Source organism: Balaenoptera borealis (assembly GCF_965194805.1).
Source record: "Balaenoptera borealis genome assembly, chromosome: 4".
NCBI lineage: Eukaryota > Metazoa > Chordata > Mammalia > Artiodactyla > Balaenopteridae > Balaenoptera > Balaenoptera borealis.
The window spans coordinates 37,272,003-37,298,394 of record NC_138861.1 but is presented as its reverse complement, the minus strand read 5'-3'; the positions used below and the strand labels follow the sequence as shown (position 1 = coordinate 37,298,394).

Here is a 26,392-nt window from a genome sequence, read left to right as displayed (position 1 = left end):
GCACTATATAGTTTCTACATCTGTATGTCTTACTGCCTTAGATAGTAAAGTCTTTAAGAGTAGGGATATATCTCTATCTGGAAAAGACGAAAACTCTAATTCAAAAAGATACATGTACCCCAATGTTCATAGCAGCACTATTTACAATAGCCAAGACATGGAAGCAAACTAAATGTCCATTGACAGATGAGTGGGTAATGAAGATGTGGTATATATACAATGGAATACTGCTCAGCCATAAAAATTATGTGTGTGTGTGTGTGTGTGTGTGTGTGTGTATATATATATATATATATATATATACACACACACACACACACACACACACACACACACACACACACACACAGGTAATTTTATCCTGCAGTCACATCTAATGATGGAATGGAATGTACTGGAAGAGTTCTTTGCATAATACATTGGTTCCAAAGGCTAAGCATTATGAAAAAAGTGGTAACAAGAGGGAATAAAAATAGCATGTAGTTATCATTTCAGGTAACGGTGACTTACACATGCCTGATTTTCACATCTGCTGCTTCACATTTCCCTCCTCCCTGTTTTCATCTCTTCCACACCACTGTGATAAGGAACATTGTGGAAAAGCATGTGGAGCGTCTAGAAAACCTGAAGGCACAGAAGTAGACCCCAAAGGAGGTTATAAAAATCAGTACCTGCTTAAGGGATCATATCATAAGGTGGAATTTCAAGACAAGGCTGGCCTTTTTTTTAATAACCTTTGCCCCAAATTATCCTGCCAGACACTATCTGAATTGTTTCATTTCCCTTTGTTAGACTGCAAAACACTCCTCCCAGAAGAAATAATTGGGACCTAAAAAGCATCCTCTTTTTAAAACAACAACTTCTTCTGGGAGGATTAATGATTCTTGAGTCATTCATACCAAAATATAAATTTGTTTAATCAACTACTATTCTTCCGTCACTTAACTGAGGAAATTTCCGTGGGGAGATACAAACACACAAGGTAGGGGAGGTGTACCAAAAGGGAAGAGGTCAGATGCCAAGTTATTTCAGAATTTTTCCCAAGGCAGACCTTTCTTTAACCTAAGGAAGGGGAAAAAATTTTTTTTCCATCTCTCTCTCTCTTCTAAGCAGCAAACATATTAAAAATGAATTGAGAAAGGGTAGTATGAGAGATCATTGTAGTGACAGAACTTTTCTATATCTTGACTGTGGTGGTGGTTACGTGAATATATACATGTGATGAAATGGCATAAAATTAACATGCCACATGTGCATGCATGGGTGCACACACACACACACAGACACGAGTGTGTGTAAAACTGGTGAAATAAGGTGGGTGGATTGTGAATTCCCTGGTTGTGATATACTATAGCTGTGTAAGATTTAACCACTGGGAAAAGCTAGCTGAAGGATATATGAGCATGCTCTGTATTGTTTCTTACAATTGCATGTGAATCTACAATTATCTTAAAATTAAAAAAGGTTTAAAACAAATGAAGGGGACAGTGTTTTCTTATAATGGCTGGCTGGGCAGAGAGGTGGGGAGAGAATTCCATCTAATTTGGGAAAATTAAGCCAGGAGTGATCATCATCATAGTGGCTTAAAGTAAGTTTCAGTTTTGAAAGCAAATATGAGGGCCATGATTTCTGGTATTTCTTCTGTTTTAATGTCTAAAATAAAGGGACTATAAGAGAGGAACTGCGGCAGGGTAAGGAATGGGAAAATAGTGGAAGACAAGAAGGGGCATCAATATCAGATCGTTCATTTTCTTTTGTTCCAAGGTGCCCTGATCATTGGAAATCCTAAAGATGTAGAAGAAAGAAAACAACTGGGTGTCTGATATTATTAGACATAGTAATGCGTTCTTATGCTTCCTGCCTTAAAGGTGCTCAGGCACAGAATTTATTCTTATAATCTTCCAGGGGGACCAGGCTACTTTTCTATTCTCTTTCTCAATCTCTCTAGATATAGATATAGATATAGACATAGTCTAATATTCATGTATATCTATCTATGGAAACACACCATATATATATATGCACCACTCACTTACTTGACCGATGACAATCTTGACTTAAATGCAATGTTCCCTTGAAGGCTATTGCAGCAAAATGAATTAATGATCCTTAAAATTTGATTTTACAGCAAACAATTCTTCAAAGAACTTGTAGCATATTGCCAGCATTATTCTTTTGCACACTCTCATTTTTTATGTTAAGTATTCTACTGGTTTCGCTTTTAGGTAACCAATAGAAATTATCTCATTTTAAGAACCTGGATTTTATTTGAAAATATCTTTTCAAGTTAATCAGTTTTATTCCAGTGGGAAGATAAAGTCCATTGCCTTTAAAACTTCTAGTAAAATAGCTTTCAAAACTTCATCTCTATTATTCAGGGAAATTATTGGAGCAATGTGATTGAGTGGCCACAAAGCACTCAATTTTTATTAGGTACATGAACTGACTTTTCCAACTTTGGTAATCTTGTAATCATGCTCATTGAAATTGACATAGTAGCATGCTTAATCAGTGTTTTCCTTGGTCTTTTGACAAAGTTTGATTAAGTTCATTGTCCATAAAATTTAAGGATATATAATGAATTTTGAACTCATCAAAATATTTTGCCTGAGATTCTTTTTTTCTCTCCTCTTATCTCTGATTTGCAATGACAGAATTTAACCTTCCACACCCTGGATTTGTTTCCAACATATTGCATGCCACAGGGGTATTAAGTCAAGTACAGTGGATCCCTCAGATTTCCACACTGTATTTTCTCACTTGAAGTATTCTTTGTAAAGAAGATTCCTATTTGTCTGATGATTCAAGTTGATCAATATTTATTAATTTGTAAATTAAACCTTAATTAAAAAGCAGGTAACATAATTTACCATAAGGTCGATATAAAACATCTTTATTTTCTACACAATTTGGGTTTTTTGAGATATTTAATATTCATGCTTTTTTAAATTGAAGTATAGTTGACTTACAATATTTTGTTAGTTTCAGGTGTATAGCAAAGTGATTCAGTTATATATATTTTTTCGGATTATTTTCCATTATAGGTTATTACACCTATCTATTTTATATATAGTAGTGTGTATCTGTTAATCCTATACTCCTAATTTATCCCTCCCTTTCCTCTTTGATAACTATAAGTTTGTTTTCTATGTCTGTGAGTCTGTTTTTATTTTGTATATAGATTCTTTTGTATTATTTTTTTAGATTTCACATATAAGTGATATCACATAATATTTGTCTTTGTCTGACTTATTTCACTTAGTTTGATAATCTCTAGGTCCACCCATGTTGCTACAAATGGCATTATTTCATTCTTCTTTATGGCTGAGTAATATTCCATTGTATATGTGTACCACATCTTCTTTATCCATTCATCTGTCGATGGACATTTAGATTGCTTCCATATCTTGGCTGTTGTAAATAGTGCTGCTATGCACATTGGGGTGCATGTATCTTTTTGAATTAGAGTTTTTTTTTTCTTTTCTGGATATTTGCCCAGGAGTGGGATTGCTGGATCATATGGCAACTCTATTTAGTTTTTTGTTTTTTACTGGGGGACAGTTGCTTTACAATGTAGTGTTAGTTTCTGCTGTACAGCAAAGTGAATCAGCTATATGTATACATATATCCCCTCTTTTTTGGATTTACAAAAAAGAATCAATTTACATTCCCCCCAACAGTTATTTTCTACACAATTTGTAATCTCATGTTATTTTTCCACTTACTTTTATATTTTTTTTTCCTTTTTATTTTAACACTATCCTTCCTACTTCCCTTAGGTTGGACTACACAATTCACCAATCTGCTGAGTTTTGTCTTGTGTTCCCCTTATGATTTTACCTGAGTTGGCTCTCTCCAGTCAGAGCTCACATTCCTGAGGAGCAGAGGCCCTGTCTTTGATTTAGACGAGCTCCCCTATAGCACTTTCAAGGTTCTCAGTACTGACTTCATGAACAGTAGTCCCCCCTTACCTGTGTTTTCACTTTCCGTTACAGTTTCAGTTACCCACGGTCAACCGAGATCTGAAAATATTAAATGGAAATTTCCAGAAATAAACAATTCATAGGTTTTAAATTGTGCAGTGTTCTAAGTAGCCACAGTCTTGTGGATTCCATCCTGATCCATCCCGGATGTGAATCATCCCCTTGTCCAGTATATCCCGGCCATTAGTCACTTGGTAGCCATCAAGGTTATTGGGTTATTGTTGAGATATCATAGTGCTTGTGTTCAGATAACCCTTATTTTACTTAATAACGGTCTGAAAGTACAAGGGGTGTGATGCTGGCAATTTGGATATGCTAAAGAAGAGCCCAAAGTTCTTCCTTTAAGTAAAAAGGTGAAAGTTCTCAACTTAGGAAGGAAAGAAAAAAAATTGTATGCTGAGTTTGCTAAAATCTGTAGTAAGAACGAATCTTCTATCTGTGAAACTGTGAAGAAGGAAAAAGAAATGTATGCTAGTTTTGCTGTCACACCTCAAACAGCAAGTTATAGCCACAGTGTGTGATAAGTGTTTAGTTAAGATGCAAAATACATTAAATTTGTAAGATATTTTGAGAGAGAGTGACCACATTTACATAACTTTTATTACAGTATATTGTTATGATTGTTCTATGTTATTATAAGTTATAGTTGTTAACCTCTTACTGTGCCTAATTTATAAATTAAACTTTATGATAGGTATGTATGTACAGGAGAAAACATAGTATATATAGGGTTCGGTACTGTCCAAGGTTTCAGGCATCCACTGGGGGTCTGGGAATGTAGCCCCCGTGGATATGGGGGGGTCCATTGTAATTGATTATTTCCCTATTGGGCCAGTAATGAACTATGTTCTTCCCACTGCCTATATATTTCCTGTTTTTAGGTAAAACATTTAAGCTGAGAGAGGCACTCTCTCAAGTCATAAATAAAATGTGTTGCCTTTACTCTGAGGAGGGAACTCTCCAGGAGCTCTTCACTGATGGCTGGTTAACAGAGTCCCAGAAACTTCTCATCCCAGGTTCAAATAGCACTCTGTATCATCTCACGGCAGCCTCACAACAACTCTCAGAGGGAGGTTTTCTTTTTTGCTTCGAGGAAAGCTTCTCAGGGAGATTTCTTGGGCCAGGTGTGTTGGGTGTGGTAGAATTAAGTCTTGAATCCAAGTCTTCTTACTCTAAGGTGGGTGTTCATTTCAGGAAACCCCATCGGGTTCCATGAGGAGGCTTCTATAGAATCAAGTCCAAGGCCAAAACCAGAAGCCCAGGCTGAGCTGGTATTTGCTCCTTGATTCTATAGAAGCTTCCTCATGGAAACTACCCTCCTAACCACGGTCCAAGGAGTCACAGCCCTAAGATAATGTTGGGTACTTCCGGATGCTACTGTACTGCTTCCAGGTTCATGGTGGCCAGGGGTGTGGGAGAGTGGTGCAGGATAAGCACAGCTGAAGCCCTGGAGAAATCTGTTTTCAGCTAATTCACACAGCTGCATCAGTGCAAACCTCTGTACCACTAGACTATAAATGCCTTGAAGGTTTGCAAGCATACTCTCTTCTCTAAGATTTCCTAGGGTCTAACACAACATTGGCACACAGTAACAATATTTACCAAAAAACGAACTATTTTTGACACAAAATATATAATATTCAATCTTTAACTTTCTAGAATGCCATATAAAACATATATGAACCAAAAGAGACACTTGACAGCCTCTTCCTAAATATTTTGATATTTGGATTTAATAAGGTCTCTTACAAATTCACAAAATTCAGAGGTTCTTCCCCTTAACGCAGAAAGCTCAATGTCAAGTCATATGAGACTTAATCTAGGTGAATCAGTTTTGCACGACAGAGTGAAAAGAATAGTCTCAGGTTTATACAAGGCTTATTAAGAGACTAAAAAAGAAGAATCAAAATGACGAACTTTGCAGGTTTAGCAGGAATTAAAATACTGGGTCAATATGTATCAGTAAGTTTTAGTACCAGTATTATGTCAAGCAGTCACTTGTAAACCACACACACACACAGAGACACATACACACACAAATTAGGAGGTATCACGTGGCCTCACTGAAGTTATTTCCCAAATATTAACTTTAAGAAAGTAAAGCTGAATATCAACACCGCCTTTCATACACAAACTTTCTAAGATGCCTAATTCAGGCCGAGCACACAGCATGGATGTACGTCCTCCCTCACGCTGACTCTCCCTCTCAACGCCATCAAATGACTTTGGCTAATTTCTTCTTAGAAAATGAGCAAAAAGGATTTCCATAGAGGTCTTTGGAGATTTCCTGTGTCTTCATGTGTGTAATAGGTTGGTTCAAGTAACAATGAAGGAGGAAGAGGGAAAGGGGATTTTATTTTACATATTTTCCTTCTTCTAGCCCTTGAAAGGGAAAAAAGAATAAAAAGGAAAATTATACCATGCAGATGATGTCAGTGTTAAGATCATACGTTTGGCTGTGGCAGCCATAATCTTTTGATTATTGAAGAGGTTGTTGGTGATGAAGTACATTTGTAAGAAATATTTTTAGTGTATACTGAATATGTGTACAAACTGTGAGATATGCCTCTAATAAAATGATAGATTTGGAAATTGCCTGACACATAAATTCATGCTTTTCAAGCAGCTATTTATAGAAAGAAAAGTGATATTTAAGCTACCTGAGTAGACTATTATAATCTGCCTTATATTACCTAAGATAATGGTCCCATATTTGAAAATAATGTTGTAAACCATTCAATTATTTACTCACCCCTAAGTTATATCAATTGGAAGATTTTGGATTGTTCAGGAAAAGAATTATTTTTACAAAAGTAAGACTTCACTGTCACGGTTCAAAGAGATCACTGCAAAACAAGTTATACTATAGGTAAAAATAAACCAAACCAACATGAATTTTTAATAAACAAAAAAATATTTTATGGCGATGTGAAAAACAACTATTAATTTGAGTCTTTTCTGTTATGAAATGAAACATCAGTGAATCTGGTCATGTTATATGTTTAATAAGTATTCCTCTTCCCCCATAGGTCCTTAACACTTATGGTAAAATCTCTACAGACCTGGATGATGATCTCAGCCTGGGGAGAGCCTATGAAGCAACAGCCAAGGTCCTGCAGAGGTAAGTTAGCACATCCTTGTCTTGCTGTCACTGTGAATTCACTCAACTGTGAAAGACAAATTGTTTGAGGTCTGTCGCTTTCCATTACTGCCTGCTTAAATTTTAAGCAGTGCCCTTCTTAAGTGACCCTTTCATTGTAAGTTATTTTAAACCAGTGTGGTATTTTTAAATATACACCTAAACTCTTCTTTGTCTTTTCCTCCTTCATGTTATTTTATTTTTGATTTTCTGGAAGTTTAGTGATGACCTTGATTGAATGAGAGGGAAAAATCAGGTCACATCTCACAGGTTAAAAAGGCAGAGAGCACAGAGATATACAGTACGCTTCAGTAACTGTGGTTCACCGTAACCTTTCCAGATCTCTTCTTTGAGGCAAGTTTCCATTTTGTGCTTCAATCGTCCTTCTTCCATTAAGACATCTCTCCTTTGAGCATATCTGGATAAACAATTGGGTGCAAAACCGATATTCCCAATATTTCCTTTAAAACAGAAAATTGAACAAAAGTATATATGAACAACTTGTGATACAAATTTTTCCATGGAAAATATATGATATAGCCTTCACTTATTGTACTGTGATCGCTGTGTACTCCATTTAATCACTGCATTATATTTAAGCCAAGATAGAGTAAGAATAAAAAAAGTTATCAAAGTTATGGCCTTGGTTTTTGGTATGTTACCTTATATCCAAGATATAGCTGTTAAATAATTTTGTAGTAGTAGTAGTAGCAATAATAATAATAATAAACGTAGATTGTGTCAAATTCTAATCTTCCCATTTGTATTTCAGTTGTAAACACATACAAAGTGGTGTTTTAAAAGGCAAAATTGTTATTCCAAAGGCATTTAAAATGTGTAATGCCTTGAAAGTGGATCTTCATTATGTAATTACCATTCCAATATAATAATCATTAAATATTAAATAAATGATTAATTAAAGATCAAAACACCAACACCAATAAAATGTAAGGTGCCCGACAAAATAAATACAATGCACTGCAGTCATCACTGGATGAACAGTAAGGGACAGACATAGTTATAAGGAGAGTATGGACATTTACTCAAGGAAGGCAGGGCCAGCCATGAGTGAAGCAAGCAACCTGTGAGTGTTGTGGTCCCTCCACATAAAGATTGATAACCATCCTTTGCATGATGAACCCAGCTATCCCTTAAACTTTTATTTTCCAAATAATCACCGGAAAGAAGCAGATGTTTGAACACGAAAAAGAGATGTAGAAGAATTCACTGTAATGTCTGTTTGGAACACACCAACTCTGTGCCCTTTTATCCAGCTCATTTTGATTATTTAATTACTTGATTCTGCTGTTAACACTGCCCAGAATCAGTAGGAAATGATTGATTTCTCTTGCTTTGTAGTAGCAGACCTGACCTAAGCCTAAACAGTTAAATAAATGCATCCCTCAACATGTTTATAAAATAATTTGTACAAAATAACATTGTGTTCCAATCTAGCTAGAGAGAGAAAACTTCAGGGAAAAATGTTTTCTTTCATAAACCTGTACTGAGCACTTACTATGTCACACGACAAGACAAGTGTTGGATTTCCCCTTCAGTTACTGATAGTCTTTGTAATTATTTTTGAAACTTCTGGAGACCTGAGGTTATCTTAAAATACTTCTCACCTGTTAAACTGGGGTCTCATCTGGAATATTTTAGTTTCCACTCCAGGATTTGAATTACTGCTCTATACTGTGAAAGCTAAGGGGAAGAGTTGAATAAGTATCTTGGCAACAACAACAGATAATCAAATGTTTTAATTTCGTTGCTTAAGTATTACTTTAGGTTGAGGTATGGAAAAGGATCCATATATATATATATTTTTTTTGAAGTGTAGTTAATTTACAATGTTGTGTTATTTTCTGGTGTACAGCAAAGTGATTCAGGTATATATATACACATATATGTATATTCTTTTTCATATTCTTTTCCTTTATGGTTTATTATAGGATATTGAATATAGTTCCCTGTGATATATAGTAGGACCTTGTTGTTTATCTATTTTATATATAGTGGTTTTGTATCTGCTAATCCAAAACTCTTAATTTATCCCTCCTTCCCCTTCCCCTTTGGTAATCATAAGTTTGTTTTCTATGTCTATGAGTCTGTTTCTGTTTTGTAAATAAGTCCATGTGTATGGTATTTTAAATTCCACATATAAGTGATTTCATATGATATATGTCTTTCTCTGTCTGACTTACTTCACCTAGTATGGTAATCTCTAGGTCCATCCATGTTGCTGCAAATGGCATTATTTCATTCTTTTTTATGGCTGAGTAATATTCCACTGTGTATATGTACCACATTTTCTTTATCCATTTATCTGTTGATAGACACTTAGGTTGCTTCCATGTCTTGGTTATTGTAAATAGTGCTGCTAGGAACGTTGGGGTGTGTGTGTCTTTTCAAATTAGTGTTTTTGTATTTTTCGGATATATACCCAGGAGTGGAATTGCCGGGTCATATGGTAGTTCAATTTTTAGTTTTTTGAGAAACCTCCATACTATTTTCCACAGTGGCTGCACCAATTTACATTCCCACCAACAGTGTAGGAGTGTTCCCTTTTCTTCACACCCTCTCCAGCATTTATTATTTGTAGACTTTTTAATGATGGCCATTCTGACCAGTGTGAGATGATTGTAGTTTTGATTTGAGTTTCTCTAATAAATAGCAAAGTTGAGCATCTTTTCACATGCCTATTGGCCATCTGTACGTCTTCTTTGGAGAAATGTCTATTTCGTTCTTCTGTCCATTTTTTGATTGGGTTGCTTGGTTTTTTTTGATGTTGAGTTATATGAGTTGTTTGTATATTTAGGAAATTAAGCCCTTATTGGTCACATAATTTGCAAATATTTTCTTGCAGTCCATAGGTTGTCTTCATTTTGTTTATGGTTTCATTCACTGTGCAAAAGCTTATAAGTTTAATTCAGTCCCGTGTGTTTAGTTTTGCTTTTATTTCTATTGTCTTGAGAGGCTGATCTAAGGTAACATTTCTAGAATTTATTTCAGAGAATGTTTTACCTATGTTCTCTTCTAGGAGTTTTTTGGTGTCATGTCTTATATTTAAATCCTTAAGCCATTTTGAGTTTATTTTTGTGTATGGTGTGAAGGTGTGTTCTAACTTCACTAATTTAAATGTGGCTGTCCAACTTTCCCAACATCACTTGCTGAGGAGACTGTCTTTTCTTCATTGTACTTTCTTGCCTCCTATGTGAAAGATTAATTGACTGTCAGTGTGTGGGTTTATTTCTGGGCTCTCTGTTCTGTTCCATTGATCCATATGTCTGTTTTTGTGCCAATACCACACTGTTTCGATTACTGTAGCTTTGTAGTATTGTCTGAAGTCTGGGAGGGTTATGCCTCCTGCTTTGTTCTTTTACCTCAGGATTGCTTTGGCAATTTTGGGTCTTTTATGGTTCCACATAAATTTTAAGATTATTTGTTCTAGTTCTGTGAAAAATGTCAGGTAATTTGATAAGGATCGCATTAAATCTGTAGATTGCTTTGGGTAGTATGGCCATTTTAATGATATTAATTCTTCCACTCTAAGAGCATGGGCTACCTTTCCATTTCTTTCTTATCATCTTCAGTTTACTTTATCAATCTTTTATAGTTCTCAGAATATAAGTCTTTTAACTCCTTGGATAGGTTTATTCCTAAGTATTTTATTTTATTTTATTTTATTAACAATTTTATTGGAGTATAATTGATTTACAATGTTGTATTAATTTCTGCTGTATAACAAAGTGAATCAGCTATATGTATACATATATCCCCATACCCCCTCCCTCTTGTTAATCCCTCCCACCCTCCCAATCCCACCCCTCTAGGTCTTAACAAAGTGTGGAGCTGATCTCCCTGTGCTATGCAGCTGCTTCCCACTAGGTATCTATTTTACATTTGGTAGTGTATATTGTCAATGCTACTCTGTCACTTCATCCCAGCTTACCCTTCCCCCTCCCCATGTCTTCAAGTCCATTCTCTACGCCTGCATCTTTATCCTTGTCCTGCCCCTTGGTTCATCAAAACCATTTTTTTTTAGATTCCATATATATGTGTTAGCATAGGATATTTGTTTTGTTGTGTTTTTTTTTACTAGTATGATAAGCTTTATATTTTTTTAACATCTTTATTGGAGTATAATTGCTTAACAATGGTGTGTTAGTTTCTGCTGTATAACAAAGTGAATCAGCTATACATATACATATATCCCCATATCTCCTCCCTCTCGCGTCACCCTCCCACCCTCCGTATCCCACTCCTCTAGGTGGTCACAAAGCACCGAGCTGATCTCCCTGTGCTATACGGCTGCTTCCCACTAGCTATCTATTTTACATTTGGTAGTATATATAAGTCCATGCCACTCTCTCACTTCGTCCCAGCTTACCCTTCCCCCTCCACGTGTCCTCAAGTCCATTCTCTACCTCTGTGACTTTATTCCTGTCCTGCCCCTAGGTGCATCAGAACCATTTTTTTTTTTTTAGATTCCATATATATGTGTTAGCATATGGTATTTGTTTTTCTTTTTCTGACTTACTTCACTCTGTATGACAGACTCTAGATCCATTCACCTCACTACAAATAACTCAATTTCATTTCTTTTTATGGCTAAGTAATATTCCATTGTATATATGGACCACATCTTCTTTATCCATTCATCTGTCAGTGAACATTTCAGTTGCTTCCATGTCCAGGCTATTGCAAATAGTGCTGCAATGAACATTGTGGTACATGTCTCTTTTTGAATTATGGTTTTCTCAGGGTTTATGCCCAGTAGTGGGATTGCTGGGTCATATGGTAGTTCTATTTTTATTTTCTAAGGAAGATCCATACTGTTCTCCAGAGTGACTGTATTAATTTACATTCCCATAAACAGTGCAAGAGGGTTCCCCTTTCTCCACACCCTCTCCAGCATTTATTGTTTGTAAATTTTTTGATGATGGCCATTCTGACTGGTGTGAGGTGATACCTCATCGTGCTTTTGATTTGCATTTCTCTAATGATTAGTGATGTTGAGCATCCTTTCATGTGTTTGTTGGCAATCTGTATATCTTTTTTGGAGAACTGTCTATTAAGCTCTACCATGCATTTTTGGATTGGGTTGTTTGTTTTTTTGATACTGAGCTGCGTGAGCTGCTTGTATATTTTGGAGATTAATCCTTTGTCAGTTGCTTCGTTTGCAAATATTTTCTCCCATCTGAGGGTTGTCTTTTCATCTTGTCTCTGGTTTCCTTTGCTGTGCAAAAGCTTTTAAGTTTCATTAGGTACATTTGTTTATTTTTTATTTTATTTCCATTTCTCTAGGAGGTGGGTCAAAAAGGATCTTGCTGTGATTCATGTCATAGAGTGTTCTGCCTATGTTTTCGTCTAAGAGTTTGATAGTGTCTGGCCTTACATTTAGGTCTTTAATCCATTTTGAGTTTATTTTTGTGTATGGTGTTAGGGAGTGTTCTAATGTCATTCTTTTACATGTGGCTGTCCAGTTTTCCCAGCACCACTTATTGAAGAGGCTGTCTTTTCTCCATTGTATATTCTTGCCTCCTTTATCAAGGATAAGGTGACCATATATGTGTGGGTTTATCTCTTGGCTCTCTATCCTGTTCCATTGATCTATATTTCTGTTTTTGTGCCAGTACCATACTGTCTTGATTACTGTAGCTTTGTAGTATAGTTTGAAATCCAGGAGCCTGATTCCTCCAGCTCCGTTTTTCTTTCTAAAGATTGCTTTGGCTATTCGGGGTCTTTTGTGTTTCCATACAAATTATTCAATTTTCTTTTCTAGTTCAGTGAAAAATGCCATTGATAGTTTGATAGGGATTGCATTGAATCTGTAGATTGCTTTGGGTAGTATACTCATTTTCATAGTGTTGATTCTTCCAATCCAAGAACATGGTATATCTCTCCATCTGTTTGTATCATCTTTAATTTCTTTTATCAGTGTCTTATAGTTTTCTGCATACAGGTCATTTGTCTCCTTAGGTAGGTTTATTCCTAGGTATTTTATTCTTTTTGTTGCAATGGTAAATGAGAGTGTTTCCTTAATTTCTCTTTCAGCTATTTCATTTTATTCTTTTTGTTGCAATGGTAAATGAGAGTGTTTCCTTAATTTCTCTTTCAGCTATTTCATTGTTAGTGTATAGGAATGCAAGAGATTTCTGTGCATTAATTTTGTATCCTGCTATTTTACCAAATTCATTGATTACCTCTAGTACTTTTCTGGTACCATGTTTATGATTCTCTATGTATAGTATGATGTCTTCTGCAAGCAGTGACAGTTTTATTTCTTCTTTTCTGATTTGGATTCCTTTTATTTCTTTTATTTGTCTGAATGCCATGGCTAAAACTTCCAAAACTGTGTTGAATAATAGTGGTGAGAGTGGGCAACCTTGTCTTGTTCCTGATCTTAGAGGAAATGCTTTCAGTTTTTCACCACTGAGAACAATGTTGGCTGTGGGTTTGTCATATACAGCCTTCATTATGTTGAAGTAGGTTCCCTCTATGCCCATTTTCTGGAGAGTTTTTATCATAAATGGTGTTGAATTTTGTCAAAAGCTTTTTCTGCATCTATTGATATTATTATATGGTTTTTATCCTTCAATTTGTTAATATGGTGTAGCACATTGATTGATTTGCGTATAATGAAGAATCCTTGCATTCCTGGGATGAACCCCACTTTATCTTGGTGTATGATTCTTTTAATGTGCTGTTGGATTCTGTTTGCTAGTATTTTGTTGAGGAATTTTGCATCTATGTTCAACAGCAATATTGTCCTGTGGCTTTCCTTCTTTGTGACATCTTTGTCTGGTTTTGGTATCAGGGTGATGGTGGCCTTGTAGAATGAGTTTGGGAGTGTTCCTCCCTCTGCTATATTTTGGAAGAGTTTGAGTAGGGTAGATGTTAGCTCTTCTCTAAATGTTTGATGGAATTTGCCTGTGAAGCCATGTGGTGCTGGGCTTTTGTTTGTTGGAAGATTTTTAATCACAGTTCCAGTTTCAGTGCTTGTGATTGGTCTTTTCATATTTTCTATTTCGTCCTGGTTCAGTCATGGAAGGTTGTGCTTTTCTAAGAATTTGTCCATTTCTTCCAGGTTGTCCATTTTATTGGCATATAGTTGCTTGTAGTAATTTCTCATGATCTTTGTATTTCTGCAGTGTCAGTTTCATTTCTAATTCTATTGATTTGAGTCTTCTTCCTTTTTTTCTTGATGAGTCTGGCTAATGGTTTATCAATTTTGCTTATCTTCTCAAAGAACCAGCTTTTAGTTTTATTGATCTTTGCTATTCTTTCCTTCATTTCTTTTTTATTTAGGATCTGATCTTTATGATTTCTTTCCTTCTGTTAACTTTGGGTTTTTTTGTTCTTCATTTTCTAATTGCTTTAGGTGTAAGTTTAGGTTGTTTATTTGAGATTTTTCTCATTTCTTGAGGTAGGATTGTATTGCTATAAACTTCCCTCTTAGAGATGCTTTTGCTGCATCCCATAGATTTTGGGTTGTTGTGTTTTCATTGTCACTTGTTTCTCGGTGTTTTTTGATTTCCTCTTTGATTTCTTCAGTGATCTCTTGGTTATTTAGTAATGTATTTTTTAGGCTCCATGTGTTTGTATTTTTTTAACTTTTTTTCCTGTAATTGATATCTAGTCTCATAGCATTGTGGTCAGAAAAGATACTTGATATAATTTCAATTTTCCTAAATTTACCAGTGCTTGATTTGTGACCCAAGATATGATCTATCCTGGAGAATGTTCCATGAGCACTTGAGAAGAAAGTGTACTCTATTGTTTTTGGATGGAATGTCCTATAAATATTAATTAAGTCCATCCTGTCTAATGTGTCATTTAAAGCTTGTGTTTCCTTATTTATTTTCATTTTGAATGATCTGTCCATTGGTGAAAGTGGGGTGTTAAAGTCCCCTACTATGGTTGTGTTACTGTCGATTTCCCCTTTTATGGCTTTTAGCATTTGCCTTATGTATTGAGGTGCTCCTATGCTGGGTGCATAAATATTTACAATTGTTATATCTTCCTCTTGGATTGATCCCTTGATCATTATGTAGTGTCCTTCTTTGTCTCTTGTAATAGTCTTTATTTTAAAGTCTATTTTTTCTGATATGAGAATTGCTACTCAAGCTTTCTTTTGATTTCCATTTGAATGGAATATCTTTTTCCATCCCTTCACTTTCTGTCTGTATGTGTCCCTAGGTCTGAAGTGGGTCTCTTGTAGACAGCATATATATGGGTCTTGTTTTTGTATCCATTCAACCAGTCTATGTCTTTTGGTGGGAGCATTTCATCCATTTACATTTAAGGTGATTATCGATATGCATGTTCCTATTACCATTTTCTTAATTGTTTTTGGTTTGTTATTGTAGGTCTTTTCCTTCTCTTGTCCTTCCTGCCTAGAGAAGTTCCTTTAGCTTTTGTTTTAAAGCTGGTTTGGTGGTGCTGAATTCTCTTAGCTTTTGCGTGTCTGTAAAGGTTTTAATTTCTCTGCCGAATCTGAATGAGATCCTTGCTGGGTTGAGAAATCTTGGCTGCAGGTTTTTCCCTTTCATCACTTTAAATATGTCTTGCCATTCCCTTCTGGCTTGCAGAGTTTCTGGTGAAAGATCAGCTGTTAACCTTATAGGGATTCCCTTGTATGTTATTTGTTGTTTTTCCCTTGCTGCTTTAAAATTTTTTCTTTGTATTTAATTTTTGATAGTTTGATTAATATATGTCTTGGCATGTTTCTCCTTGGATTTATCCTGTATGGGACTCTCTGTGCTTCCTGGACTTGATTGACTATTTCCTTTCCCATGTTAGGGAAGTTTTCAACTAAATCTCTTCAAGTATTTTGTCAGACTGTTTCTTTTTCTCTTCTTCTTCTGGGACCCCTATAATTCGGATGTTCGTGCCTTTAATGTTGTCCCAGATGTCTCTGAGACTTTCCTTAATTCTTTTCATTCTTTTTTCTTTATTCTGCTCTGTTGGAGTTATTTCCACTATTGTATCTTCCAGGTCACTATACATTCTTCTGCCTCAGATATTCTGCTATTGATCCCTTCTAGAGAATTTTTAATTTCATTTATTGTGTTGTTCATCATTCTTTGTTTGCTCTTTAATTCTTCTGGGTCCTTGTCAAACGTTTATTGTATTTTCTCCATTCTATTTCCAAGATTTTGGATCTTCTTTACTATCATTATTCCTAATTCTTTTTCAGGTAGACTGCCTATCTCCTTTTCCTTTGTTTGGTCTGGTAGGTTTTTACCTTGCTACTTCAACAGCTGTGTACTTCTCAGTCTTCTCATTTTGCTTAACTTACTGTGTTTGGGGTCTCCTTTTTTCAGGCTGCAGGTTCGTAGTTCCTGTTGTATTTGATGTCTGCCCCCAGCGGGTGAAGTTGGTTCAGTGGCTTGTGTAAGCTTCCTGGTGGAGAGGACTAGTGCCCCTGTTCTGGTGGGTGGGACTGGATCTTGTCTTTCTGGTGGGCAGGGCCGAGTCCGGTGGTGTGTTTTGGAGTGTCTGTGAACTAATTATGATTTTAGGCAGCCTCTCTGCTAATGGGTGGGGTTGTGTTCCTATCTTGCTAGTTGTTTGGCATGAGGTGTCTAGCACTGGAGCTTGCTGGCCATTGGGTGGAGCTGGGTCTTAGCGTTGAGACTGAGATCTCTGGGAGAGCTCTCGCCGATTGATATTACGTGTGGCCAGGAAGTCTGGTGGTCCAATGTGCTGGACTTGGCTCTCCCACCTCATAAGCTCAGGCCTGACACATGGCCAGAGCACCAAGACCCTTTCAGCCACATGACTCAGAAGAAAAGGAAGGAAAAAAAGGAAGAAAAATAAATAAATAAATTAAAATAAATAAATAATAAATTTTAAAATTAATAAAATTAAAAAATTAAAAAATTTAAAATTTTTTTAAAAAAGAAGAGAGCAACCAAACCAATAAACAAATCCACCAATGATAGCAAGCACTAAAAAGTAAACTAAGGGGCTTCCCTGGTGGCACAGTGGTTGGGGGTCTGCCTGCCGATGCAGGGGACGCGGGTTCGAGCCCTGGTCTGGGAGGATCCTGCGTGCCGCGGAGCGGCTGGGCCCGTGAGCCACGATTGCTGAGCCTGTGCGTCTGGAGCCTGTGCTCCGCAGCGGGAGGGGCCACGGTGGTGGGAGGCCCGCGCACCGTGGTGAGGAGTGGCTCCCGCTTGCTGCGGCTGGAGGAAGCCCTCGTGCAGAGGCGAGGACCCAACACAGCCATAAATAAATAAATTTAAAAAAAAAAAAAAAAAAGTAAACTAAGATAAGCATAAAAATCAGAAACAAATCAGTCGCAGGAAGCAAGCCCCAAGTCTACAGTTGCTCCCAAAATCCACCACCTCATTTTTTGGGAACATTCATTGTCTCTGCAGGTATTCCACAGAGGCAGCGTTCATCAAGTTGATTGTGGGGATTTAATCTGCTGCTCCTGAGGGTACATGGAGAAATTTCCCTTTCTCTTCTTTGTTCACACAGCTCCTGGGGTTCAGCCTCGGTTTTGGCCCTGCCTCTGCGTGTAGGTCACCCTCAGGCGTCTGTTTCCCACTCAGACAGGTGGGGGTTAAAGCAGCGACTGGTTAGGGCTCTCTTGCTCTCTCAGGCTGGTGAGAGGGAGGGGTACTGTAGTCATAATTGGAATGCAGGGCCAGCCTCCAGCGGCAGAGGCTGAAGTGACATTGCAACAGCCTGTGGTGTGCCATGTGTTCTCCCAGGGAAATTGTCCCTAGATTTCGGGACCCTGGCAGTGGCGGGCTGCACAGGCTCCTGGGGGTGGGGGTGGGGGTAGGGTAGTGACCTGTGCTTGCACACAGGATTCTTGGTGGCAGTGGCAGCAGCATTAGCATTTCATGCCCATCTCTGGGGTCCGAGCTGATAGCCACAGCTCACGCCCATCTCTGGAACTTGCTTAGGTGGTGCTCTGCCTTCTTTGGGCACAGAGGGAAGGAATCCCCTCTCCTCGTGCACCCCGAAACAATGATCTCTTGCCTCTTTGGCAGGTCCAGATTTTTTACCTGACTCCCTCCCAGCTAGTTGTGATGCCCTAGCCCCCTTCAGGCTGTCTTCACACAGCCCACCAACCCCAGTCCACTTCCTGTGGTCTGACCTCCAAAGCCTGAGCCTCAGCTCCCAGCCTCCACCCGCCCTGGCTGGTGAGGAGACAAGCGTCTCAGACTGGTGAGTGCTGGTCAGCACTGATCCTCTGTGTGGGAATCTCTCTGCTTTGCCCTCTGCACCCCTGTTGCTGCGCTCTCCTCCATGGCTCCGAAGCTTGCCCCCCCCCTCACACCCCGTCTCTGCCAGTGTAGGGGCTCCCTAGTGTGTACAAACTTTTCCTCCTTCACAGCTGCCTCACAGAGGTGCAGGTCAGTTCCTATTCTTTTGTCTCTGTTTTTTTCTTTTTTCTTTTGCCCTACCCAAGTACGTGGGGATTTTCTTGCCTTTTGGGAAGTCTGAGGTCTTCTGCCAGTGTTCAGTAGGTGTTCTGTAGGAGTTGTTCCACATGTAGGTGTATTTTTGATGTATTTGTGGGGAGGAAGGTGATCTCCACATCTTACTCCTCCACCATCTTGAAGGTCCCCCTAAGTATTTTATTTTTTGATGTGATTTTAAAAGGGATTTTTTTTTTTTTACTTTTACTTTCTGATATTTCATTGTTATTGTAAAGAAATGCAACAGATTTCTGTATGTTAATCTTGTATCCTGCTACCTTTCTGAATTTGTTCATCAGTTCTAGTAGTTTTTATGTGGAGTCTTTAGGGTTTTCTACATAGAGTAACATGTTATCTGCAGATACTGACAATTTTACCTCTTCCCTTCCAATTTGGATACTTTTAATTTCTTTTTCTTGTCTGATTGCTGTGGCTAGGACTTCTAATAGTATGTTGAACAGAAGTGGTGAGAGTGGGCATTCTTGTCTTATTCCAGATTTTAGCAGTAAGGCTTTCAGCTTTTTATTGTTGAGTATTATGTTGGCTGTGGGTTTGTCATAAATAGCTTTTATTATGTTGAGATATGTTCCCTCTATACCCACTTTGGTAAGACTTTTTATCATGAATGGATGTTGAATTTTATCACATGCTTTCTCTGCATCTATTGAGGTGATCATGTGCTTTTTGTCTGTTTTTTTGGTTGATATGGTGTATCACATTGATTGATTTGCATATGTTAAACAATTCTTGTGACCATGGGAGGAATCCACCTTGATCATGATGTTTGACCTTTTTTATGTGTTGTTGGATTTGGTTTGCTAATATTTTGTTAAGAATTTTTGCATCTATATTCATCAAAGATATTGGCCTGTAATTTTCTTTTTTGGTAGTGTCTTTATCTGGTTTTGGTATCAGGCTTCATAGAATGACTTTGGGAGTGTCCCCTCCTTCCAGTCTTTTGGAAGAGGTTGAGAAGGATTGGTATGAGTTCTTTGTATGTTTGGGTAGAATTCCCCAGTGAAGCCATCTGGTCCTGGACTTTTGTTTGCAGGGAGTTTGTTTCATTTTGTTTTACAGATTCGATTTCACTTCTAGTGATCAGTCTGTTCAAAATATCTATTTCTTCTTGATTCAGTTTTGGTGGGCTATATGCTTCTAGAAACTTGTTCATTTTTTCTAGGTTGTCAAATTTGTTGGCATATAATTGTTCATAGTATTCTTTTATGGTTTTTGTATTTCTGCGGTATCAGTTGTTATTTCACCTCTTTCATTCTTATTTTGTTTATTTGGGTCCTCTCTGCAGGACTGGAGCACTCCCACTGTGAGAGGAGCCACTGAGTATTGCTCCACAGGAGCTGCCCACCAGGAAGTGTGCTCTGTGGTGTTGCCTGTCATCCGCTGTGTGGGTTCACAAAGTATGCTGTTTTGGACACTGCCCTCAGCTCCACCTCAACTGTGGAATGCAGGCCTTGGTGTCCCTCAGGCACTGTGTTCACAAAGCCACCAGCACAGATTTGTAGTCACAGATCCACTGAAGTCACGTATCAGGACCACAGTGGTCACGCACCTGGACATGCCATGGGAGCTATGGAAGCAGCCCAGACCCTTGCCCTGTCTCCATGTGTGTGCATTCACAAAGCCCACATCTTCTAACTCTGGATCTGCCCCAGACATGGGAGCACATGTAATCTACTTGGATGACCCACAGCACTGAGTTTATAAAGCCAGCGGTGGCAGCAGTGGCATAAATCCACAGATCACACAACCACAAGGAGAGGACTCAGATTTCAGCCCTGCTTCCATAGTGGCATGGCCCGTGGGGATCGGCTCTGATTTCAGCCCAGCCTCCATGTGTGGGCAACCTGCTTGCATGCTCCCAGAGCTCGTAGAGGTGGAGCCACACCAGCTGTGAGCCCTCCAAGAATGAGGCTACTATAGCTTGGGCTCTGCCCCTCCCTTCATGTGCCTGTTAACAGTGGTATTTCACTTTTATGGAGGGCCCAGGCTCCTTCTGCATACACCGCCCCCCCCCAGTTGCAGCCTGTCCCACACTCTGTCCCCTTCAGGCTATCTCTGCGAAGCCAACCCCAGTCCTCTCCCTAGGTCTGTCTTCTGAAGCCTGAGTTTCAGCACCCAGCCCCTGTGAACACGAGCAAATGTGCATATTGGGCTGGGGAGTGCAGTGAGGTGACACGGACTATCTGTGTAGGTCTCTCTCTGTTCTGCCTGCTGCAAGCTGGTTGCTGCACTCTTCTCTGAACCTCTGAAGTTCCCTTCCTGTCCCAGCTGATCTTCTCACCCATGAAGGAGGCTTCCCAGGGTGAGGGAACCTTCCCTCTTTCACAGCTCCCTCCCAGGGGCACAGGTCCTGTCACAATTCCTATTTTTCTCTTTTTTTTCTTTCATCCTGCATGGTTACATGGTGATCTTTCTTACCATTTTGACTGTCCGAGATCTTGTGCCAGCATTCAGTAGGTATTCTGTCAGAATGTTTCCACATGTAGAAGTATTTTCGATGTATTTGTGGGAGAAGGTGAGCTCTACGTCCTTCTATTCCACCATGTTGATTGGAGCCCTTCGGATCCAGCTATGTGTGATATATCATGAAGTAGGGTATGTTTCTGGTAGAAATGGGGACGATTATATTCCAACACTCTCAACAATCTAGCAACCTGCCTTGGGGCAAACATATAATGGGCAAGAAAATGTATCCCCATCTCACTTTTATACCAAATGAAGTGAATTCCACTTGTAAGAATTCCCATCTACTAAAATACCAATGAAGCCATCAGTGATTTGTATGGTAGGCATGGGTTCTTAATTGTATAATGTTATGTAATGCACAAAAGAGCACAGGAAAAGCTTCCTCTGAGGTCATAAGGAAATAGTGTCCCAAGGCCACCACAGGATTTCCAGTCCAAATCTGCCATTTTGCAGCATTGTTGCTGTAGTTGGGGGAGCACTCAGGGGAGTGTAAACCTCAGCATATTCTTTCACCATTTGTGCACAATAACTCAGAAACAGATGCTTCAAAAACAAAAATTCTATATACATGTAGACAACAGCACCCTAGATATCTGATAAGCCTTATTAAATTGAGTCCACTAATTACCAGAAGTATTTTGATATACATTTTGTGGTCATTTTTAGAAAATCTTGCTTCAAGTGCTTGGTGTTCTTTGACACATGCACACACACACAAATGCACAAATGCTCACACACACATATATCCCTTTCATCGTCCTGAACTGTCCCCAGATTAGCAGTAACATGCAAGAAATGGAGCACAACCAAAATAGAGGAAATTATTGTTGTGGTGACTGAAAAATAAATCAAGCTGCATATGAAGCTTAGCATCACCTCTAAATCTTTCTCTCCTACCCTGTGCAATTGCACAAGTTTCACTAATGGGAGTCCTATCTCTATAAACATATTTTATCTCTTTAAAGGAAATGGAAGAGGATAGCCATGTCTAGGATAAGTGTGTGTTTAAGGCCATCAGCAGAGCATGCATGAAAGGTGAATAAGCTGTAATGCTGGAAGCTTCTAAAATGGTTATAAGAATTTATACTAAGCCTTCAATTGAGAAACATGCCACATTCCCTCAAGACTCAGGACTTGGTAATACAGTTGCCCATTTGGTAAGGCTAGGCTCAGCCCTGGCATTAGGGTTATTGATGAAGGTTTCAATAGTGAGCAGGGTTTGTTATTTTTGCTATTGGTCTGAATTGTATTAATTGCAGAAGGGTTTAAGTAGCATAACAGAAAAATAAGCATTTACAATGTCTTTTCCCCTCCTACTTGGAATACTGGTGAAAAAAAAAAGGTTGGTATTCTAAAATGAGAAAAATTGCCTATGACACAGCTATAAAAGCCAGAATTATGGTCCATAAAACAAACAGATAGTGGGTTGAGAAATTACCAACTAAATATTATTATTACATAGGTAAACAATTTGAGTAAATACAGAGGGAAAAATCCTTATTTTCCTTATGGCATTTTTTTTTTTTTTGCCTCATTTACTGAAATGCTACAACTCTCCAAATAATCAGGATGACTTTTATAAAGAATCTAGGGGGAAAATCACAAAAATGAGAGTCGTTCAAGACATACTGGTCACAACTAGCCCATCTCTGGGTTTATTCCTTACCAATTGTTAAATTTTCTTGCAAACTCGGGTTAAGTTATTTCCTAGAAAATTTTCCACAGTGGAGATCTTTAAATCAATCAGTACAAAGTTTCAAGTGTGAAAATTACCCTTTCTGTTAGAGCTGAAAATTAATTTCTTCTTGCTTGAGAGAAACGACATGCCCTAGTAATTTTCATATATTCTTTAAAATGGAACATCCAGGCTTTGATGTGAAATTTCCTAAAAATGACCCCCCAAAATACATCAAAACATTTCTATTAATTCATGAAATTAAGAATAGCTTTTTACATTTTCTCCTGTCACTGATTCCATTTGCCTTATTACTTTCATCTATGGCCCACAAACTTGGTGGCACAATCAACAAACCCCTCAGTGGCTGTTTCATCTCTGCTCTATTTGATTTCTTCTCTCTGAGTAAATGATTAAGTTTTCATGCATTGGTTCAACCAAAATCTATGTTCACTCAACCACATCCTTTATTGATTACTTCTACTGCAAACAGTAGGCCAAGTGTGATATACATAATTGGACAGTTGTCAGGGGATGTGGGTGTTAACAGTCCTGTTTTCCCAGTTGGAAACTGGAATCACCTTGATACACAAATATTCTGCACTGTTTCATTCTCATTCTTTGGACCGAGGAGTCCTGTTCCTCAGAATATATGTTTTTAACTCTCTAAGGTCTGATTGAATGAATTTAATGATTATACCATATAATATGCTGTTCAAGTTGCACCTGTGCACTGCATGTAGAAAACTGGAATTAATATTTGTCTAACATTTTAACCTTGTCCTTTAACTTATACAAATAATCTGTAGCTTTTCTGTAAGAAAATATTTGATTCTTCCCCTTCCAAAGAAAGACTGGTTTCTAAATCTATTGCTAACTTTTAAATTTGGAAATCCTTTAAGCAGCATATAATGTTTATATTTCAGATGCTATATTAACAACTTTCCTGGCTACAGCACTGTACATTCGTTGAGTGGGGCATATAATTTATAATAGGAAGCCTTTTTCTCTGGCATTATTTGTTAGAACAAGTTCCAGATAATTCTGGATGTTTTGGAGATCTGTTGCTCCTTTGTGAGAAAAACAACTTGACTCACCCAGCAATAGTTTTATTTATGCTGTTGTGTTTCTTGTTCACTGAACTCATTTTTTTGTTTGTGTATGTTGTGATTTAACAATCCTCAGCCAGCCAAACCTAATCCAAAATGTTCTTCCATCAAAAATAGATCAGCCTTTATAACACATATTTATGGAATCTAAAAAAAAACCAAAATGGTTCTGATGAACCTAGGGGCAGGACAGGAATAAAGACGCAGACGTAGAGAATGGACTTGAGGACATGGGGACAGGGAAGGGTAAGCTGGGACGAAGTGAGAGTGGCATTGACATATATACACTACCAAATGCAAAATAGATGGCTAGTGGGAAGCAGCTGCATTGCACAGGGAGATCAGCTCTATGCTTTGTGACGACCTAGAGGGGTGGGATAGGGAGGGTGGGAGGGAGACACAAGAGGGCGGGGATATGGGGATATATGTATACTTACAGCTGATTCACTTTGTTATACAGCAGAAACTAACACAACATTGTAAAGTAATTATACTCCAATAAAGATGTTAAAAAATTTAAAAAAATTTTTAAATAAGATGTTAAAAAAATAGATCAGCTTTTAGAAACATGAACATAAATAAGCTTCAGCTGAATAAAAATAGTAGTCTTCCCCTACAGTTTTAAAATGCTATGCAAAGTCTCTACTTTTTTCTTATTTCATCAATTTTTTCTTGAATATTACAGTACAAGAAAGATCTTTGAGAGTTAACACTAATATGATAAATTTAGTCCTAGAAATCCGCAAGTTTGCTTAAAATTCTAAGTAAAATAACTATTTTATTTACTAATTTTTTATACTCTCGAGCTCTCTCAATACCATTTTAGTTGTTCCACCAAACAAATTTTAAATTAATGAGTGCACCTCTCATGATATTTTACTCCATGTCTGCATTTGAAATATTCCTCAAACAATTCATAATTTTTCTGGAGAATTGAACTATGCCTAAGTGTGGAAGAAGATTATTCATAATGTTGTTATGAAAAGGTGAGAACAGAATCATAAAAAGCAGTATTCACAACTTTGGGTATATAAAATTCCATTCCATTTCTGATATGTAGAGCATTCTTTTACCAATAAGAAAGGAAAAAAGAATGCATTGGCAGTACCTGATACTCAAATAAACAAAAAGTGTTAGTTCTTTGACTGTGCCCCCTAGAAAATAGACACCAAGGCTTTATGTGCCTGTCTTGCAGAGTGTGTGTTCAAATTATGGTGTTTAATTCATTGCATAATGGAAGACTTTCAAAAAGTAATGCTTAGCTAAATTGACTTTTCTATCAGCTAGTGGCAGATAATACCAAGTAGAGAGCTATGGATATGATAGCTTTTTATTTCACTGAGAAGTAATAATAATAACTAGCTGTAATTTATTGAATTGTTCCTATGTGCCAGGTTATACATATATGTAGTTTTTCATCTCACAGTAACTTATGGCCATTTTTAAAATGAGGAAACAAAAAAAAAAATGAGGAAACAAGCTGAGAAAGAGTGCAGATGTCATCAAAGTTATTCATCTAAGAGGCCAAACTGGGATTCAAGCTTAGATCTTTCTAATATCCACCATAGCACACATAGTGATTTTAAAGCAATTTAATTTATTTTCACAAGCATACCACAGCTTATCTATGAAAATGAATGTTGTTCTCATCAAATCTTGGGAGGTTATGCAAGTTTATACCTCTAATCCTGCCACTACCTGTTTAAAATCAAACTCTTTTGAAATACTTTCTGAGCTGTCGCATATCCTTTTGAATAGCTCCTATAGCCACACATCACTGATTGAGAGGTGGGCTTGATCTTTGAAAACAGCCAAAAGGATCTAGAGACACATTTAGAAAACATAGAAAATAATCTCTCTGGGTAATCCCATTTTTAGAACAAAATACATTAAATTACTTGTGAACACTTTATACCGCTATACTATGAAAGGGTTTCCTGATGATTAATTCCCAAAATGCCATCATTCTCATCATTAGATGACATCACTTGGAGGGAACTGTCTTCCTTTGCATGCCTTGTATGTCTGGACAATTGGAAATATGGATGTGAAGTACAGGGGGAAATCAGGACTAGAAATGTAGATGTGCCAGGCATGTGCATATAGGAATTAGGACATACCGTAGCAGTATATGAAATTGCCCATAGAAGCATTTAATGGAGGGGAGAGAAAGGCCTTGGACAGAACCCTGGAAACAGCCAACTTCGGGTAAGCAGAGACCTCAGTGTCAGTAAGATACTGAGAAAATGAGAGATATAGGAAAAATGAGAGAATAAGAGACTGGCTGGGAGTGCCAGGCACTAGACAGGGAGAAACATTTGGAGAAAGATGGATGGTTAACAGTAGTGACCCCCAACCTGTGCTGAAGACCTGGGTAAGGGTGGAAGAGGAAGAAAGATGGAGTGTAGCAAAGAGCCTGTGACTCTATAAGCACACTAAACCTTTTATGCAGTTCAGAGATATGTCCCACAATGCATATTACAATTTTTCAAATTTCTATTGATGCTTTGAGATCCCCATTGTATTCACTAGATTTGGCTCCATATCCTTTTGGCTCCCTT

General features: G+C 37.8%; 1 protein-coding gene across 3 annotated transcripts in view; it reads left to right on the top strand.

Annotated features, from left to right (window-relative positions):
* TTC29 (tetratricopeptide repeat domain 29) overlaps positions 1 to 26,392 on the top strand; it is a 255,421-nt gene that overhangs the window by 113,485 nt on the left and 115,544 nt on the right. For all 3 annotated transcript variants that reach the window (XM_082389007.1, XM_082389008.1, XM_082389006.1), the window contains one exon: positions 7,013 to 7,104. In XM_082389007.1, the coding sequence (XP_082245133.1) occupies positions 7,013 to 7,104 (92 nt within the window). The remainder of the gene's footprint in view (positions 1 to 7,012; positions 7,105 to 26,392) is intronic.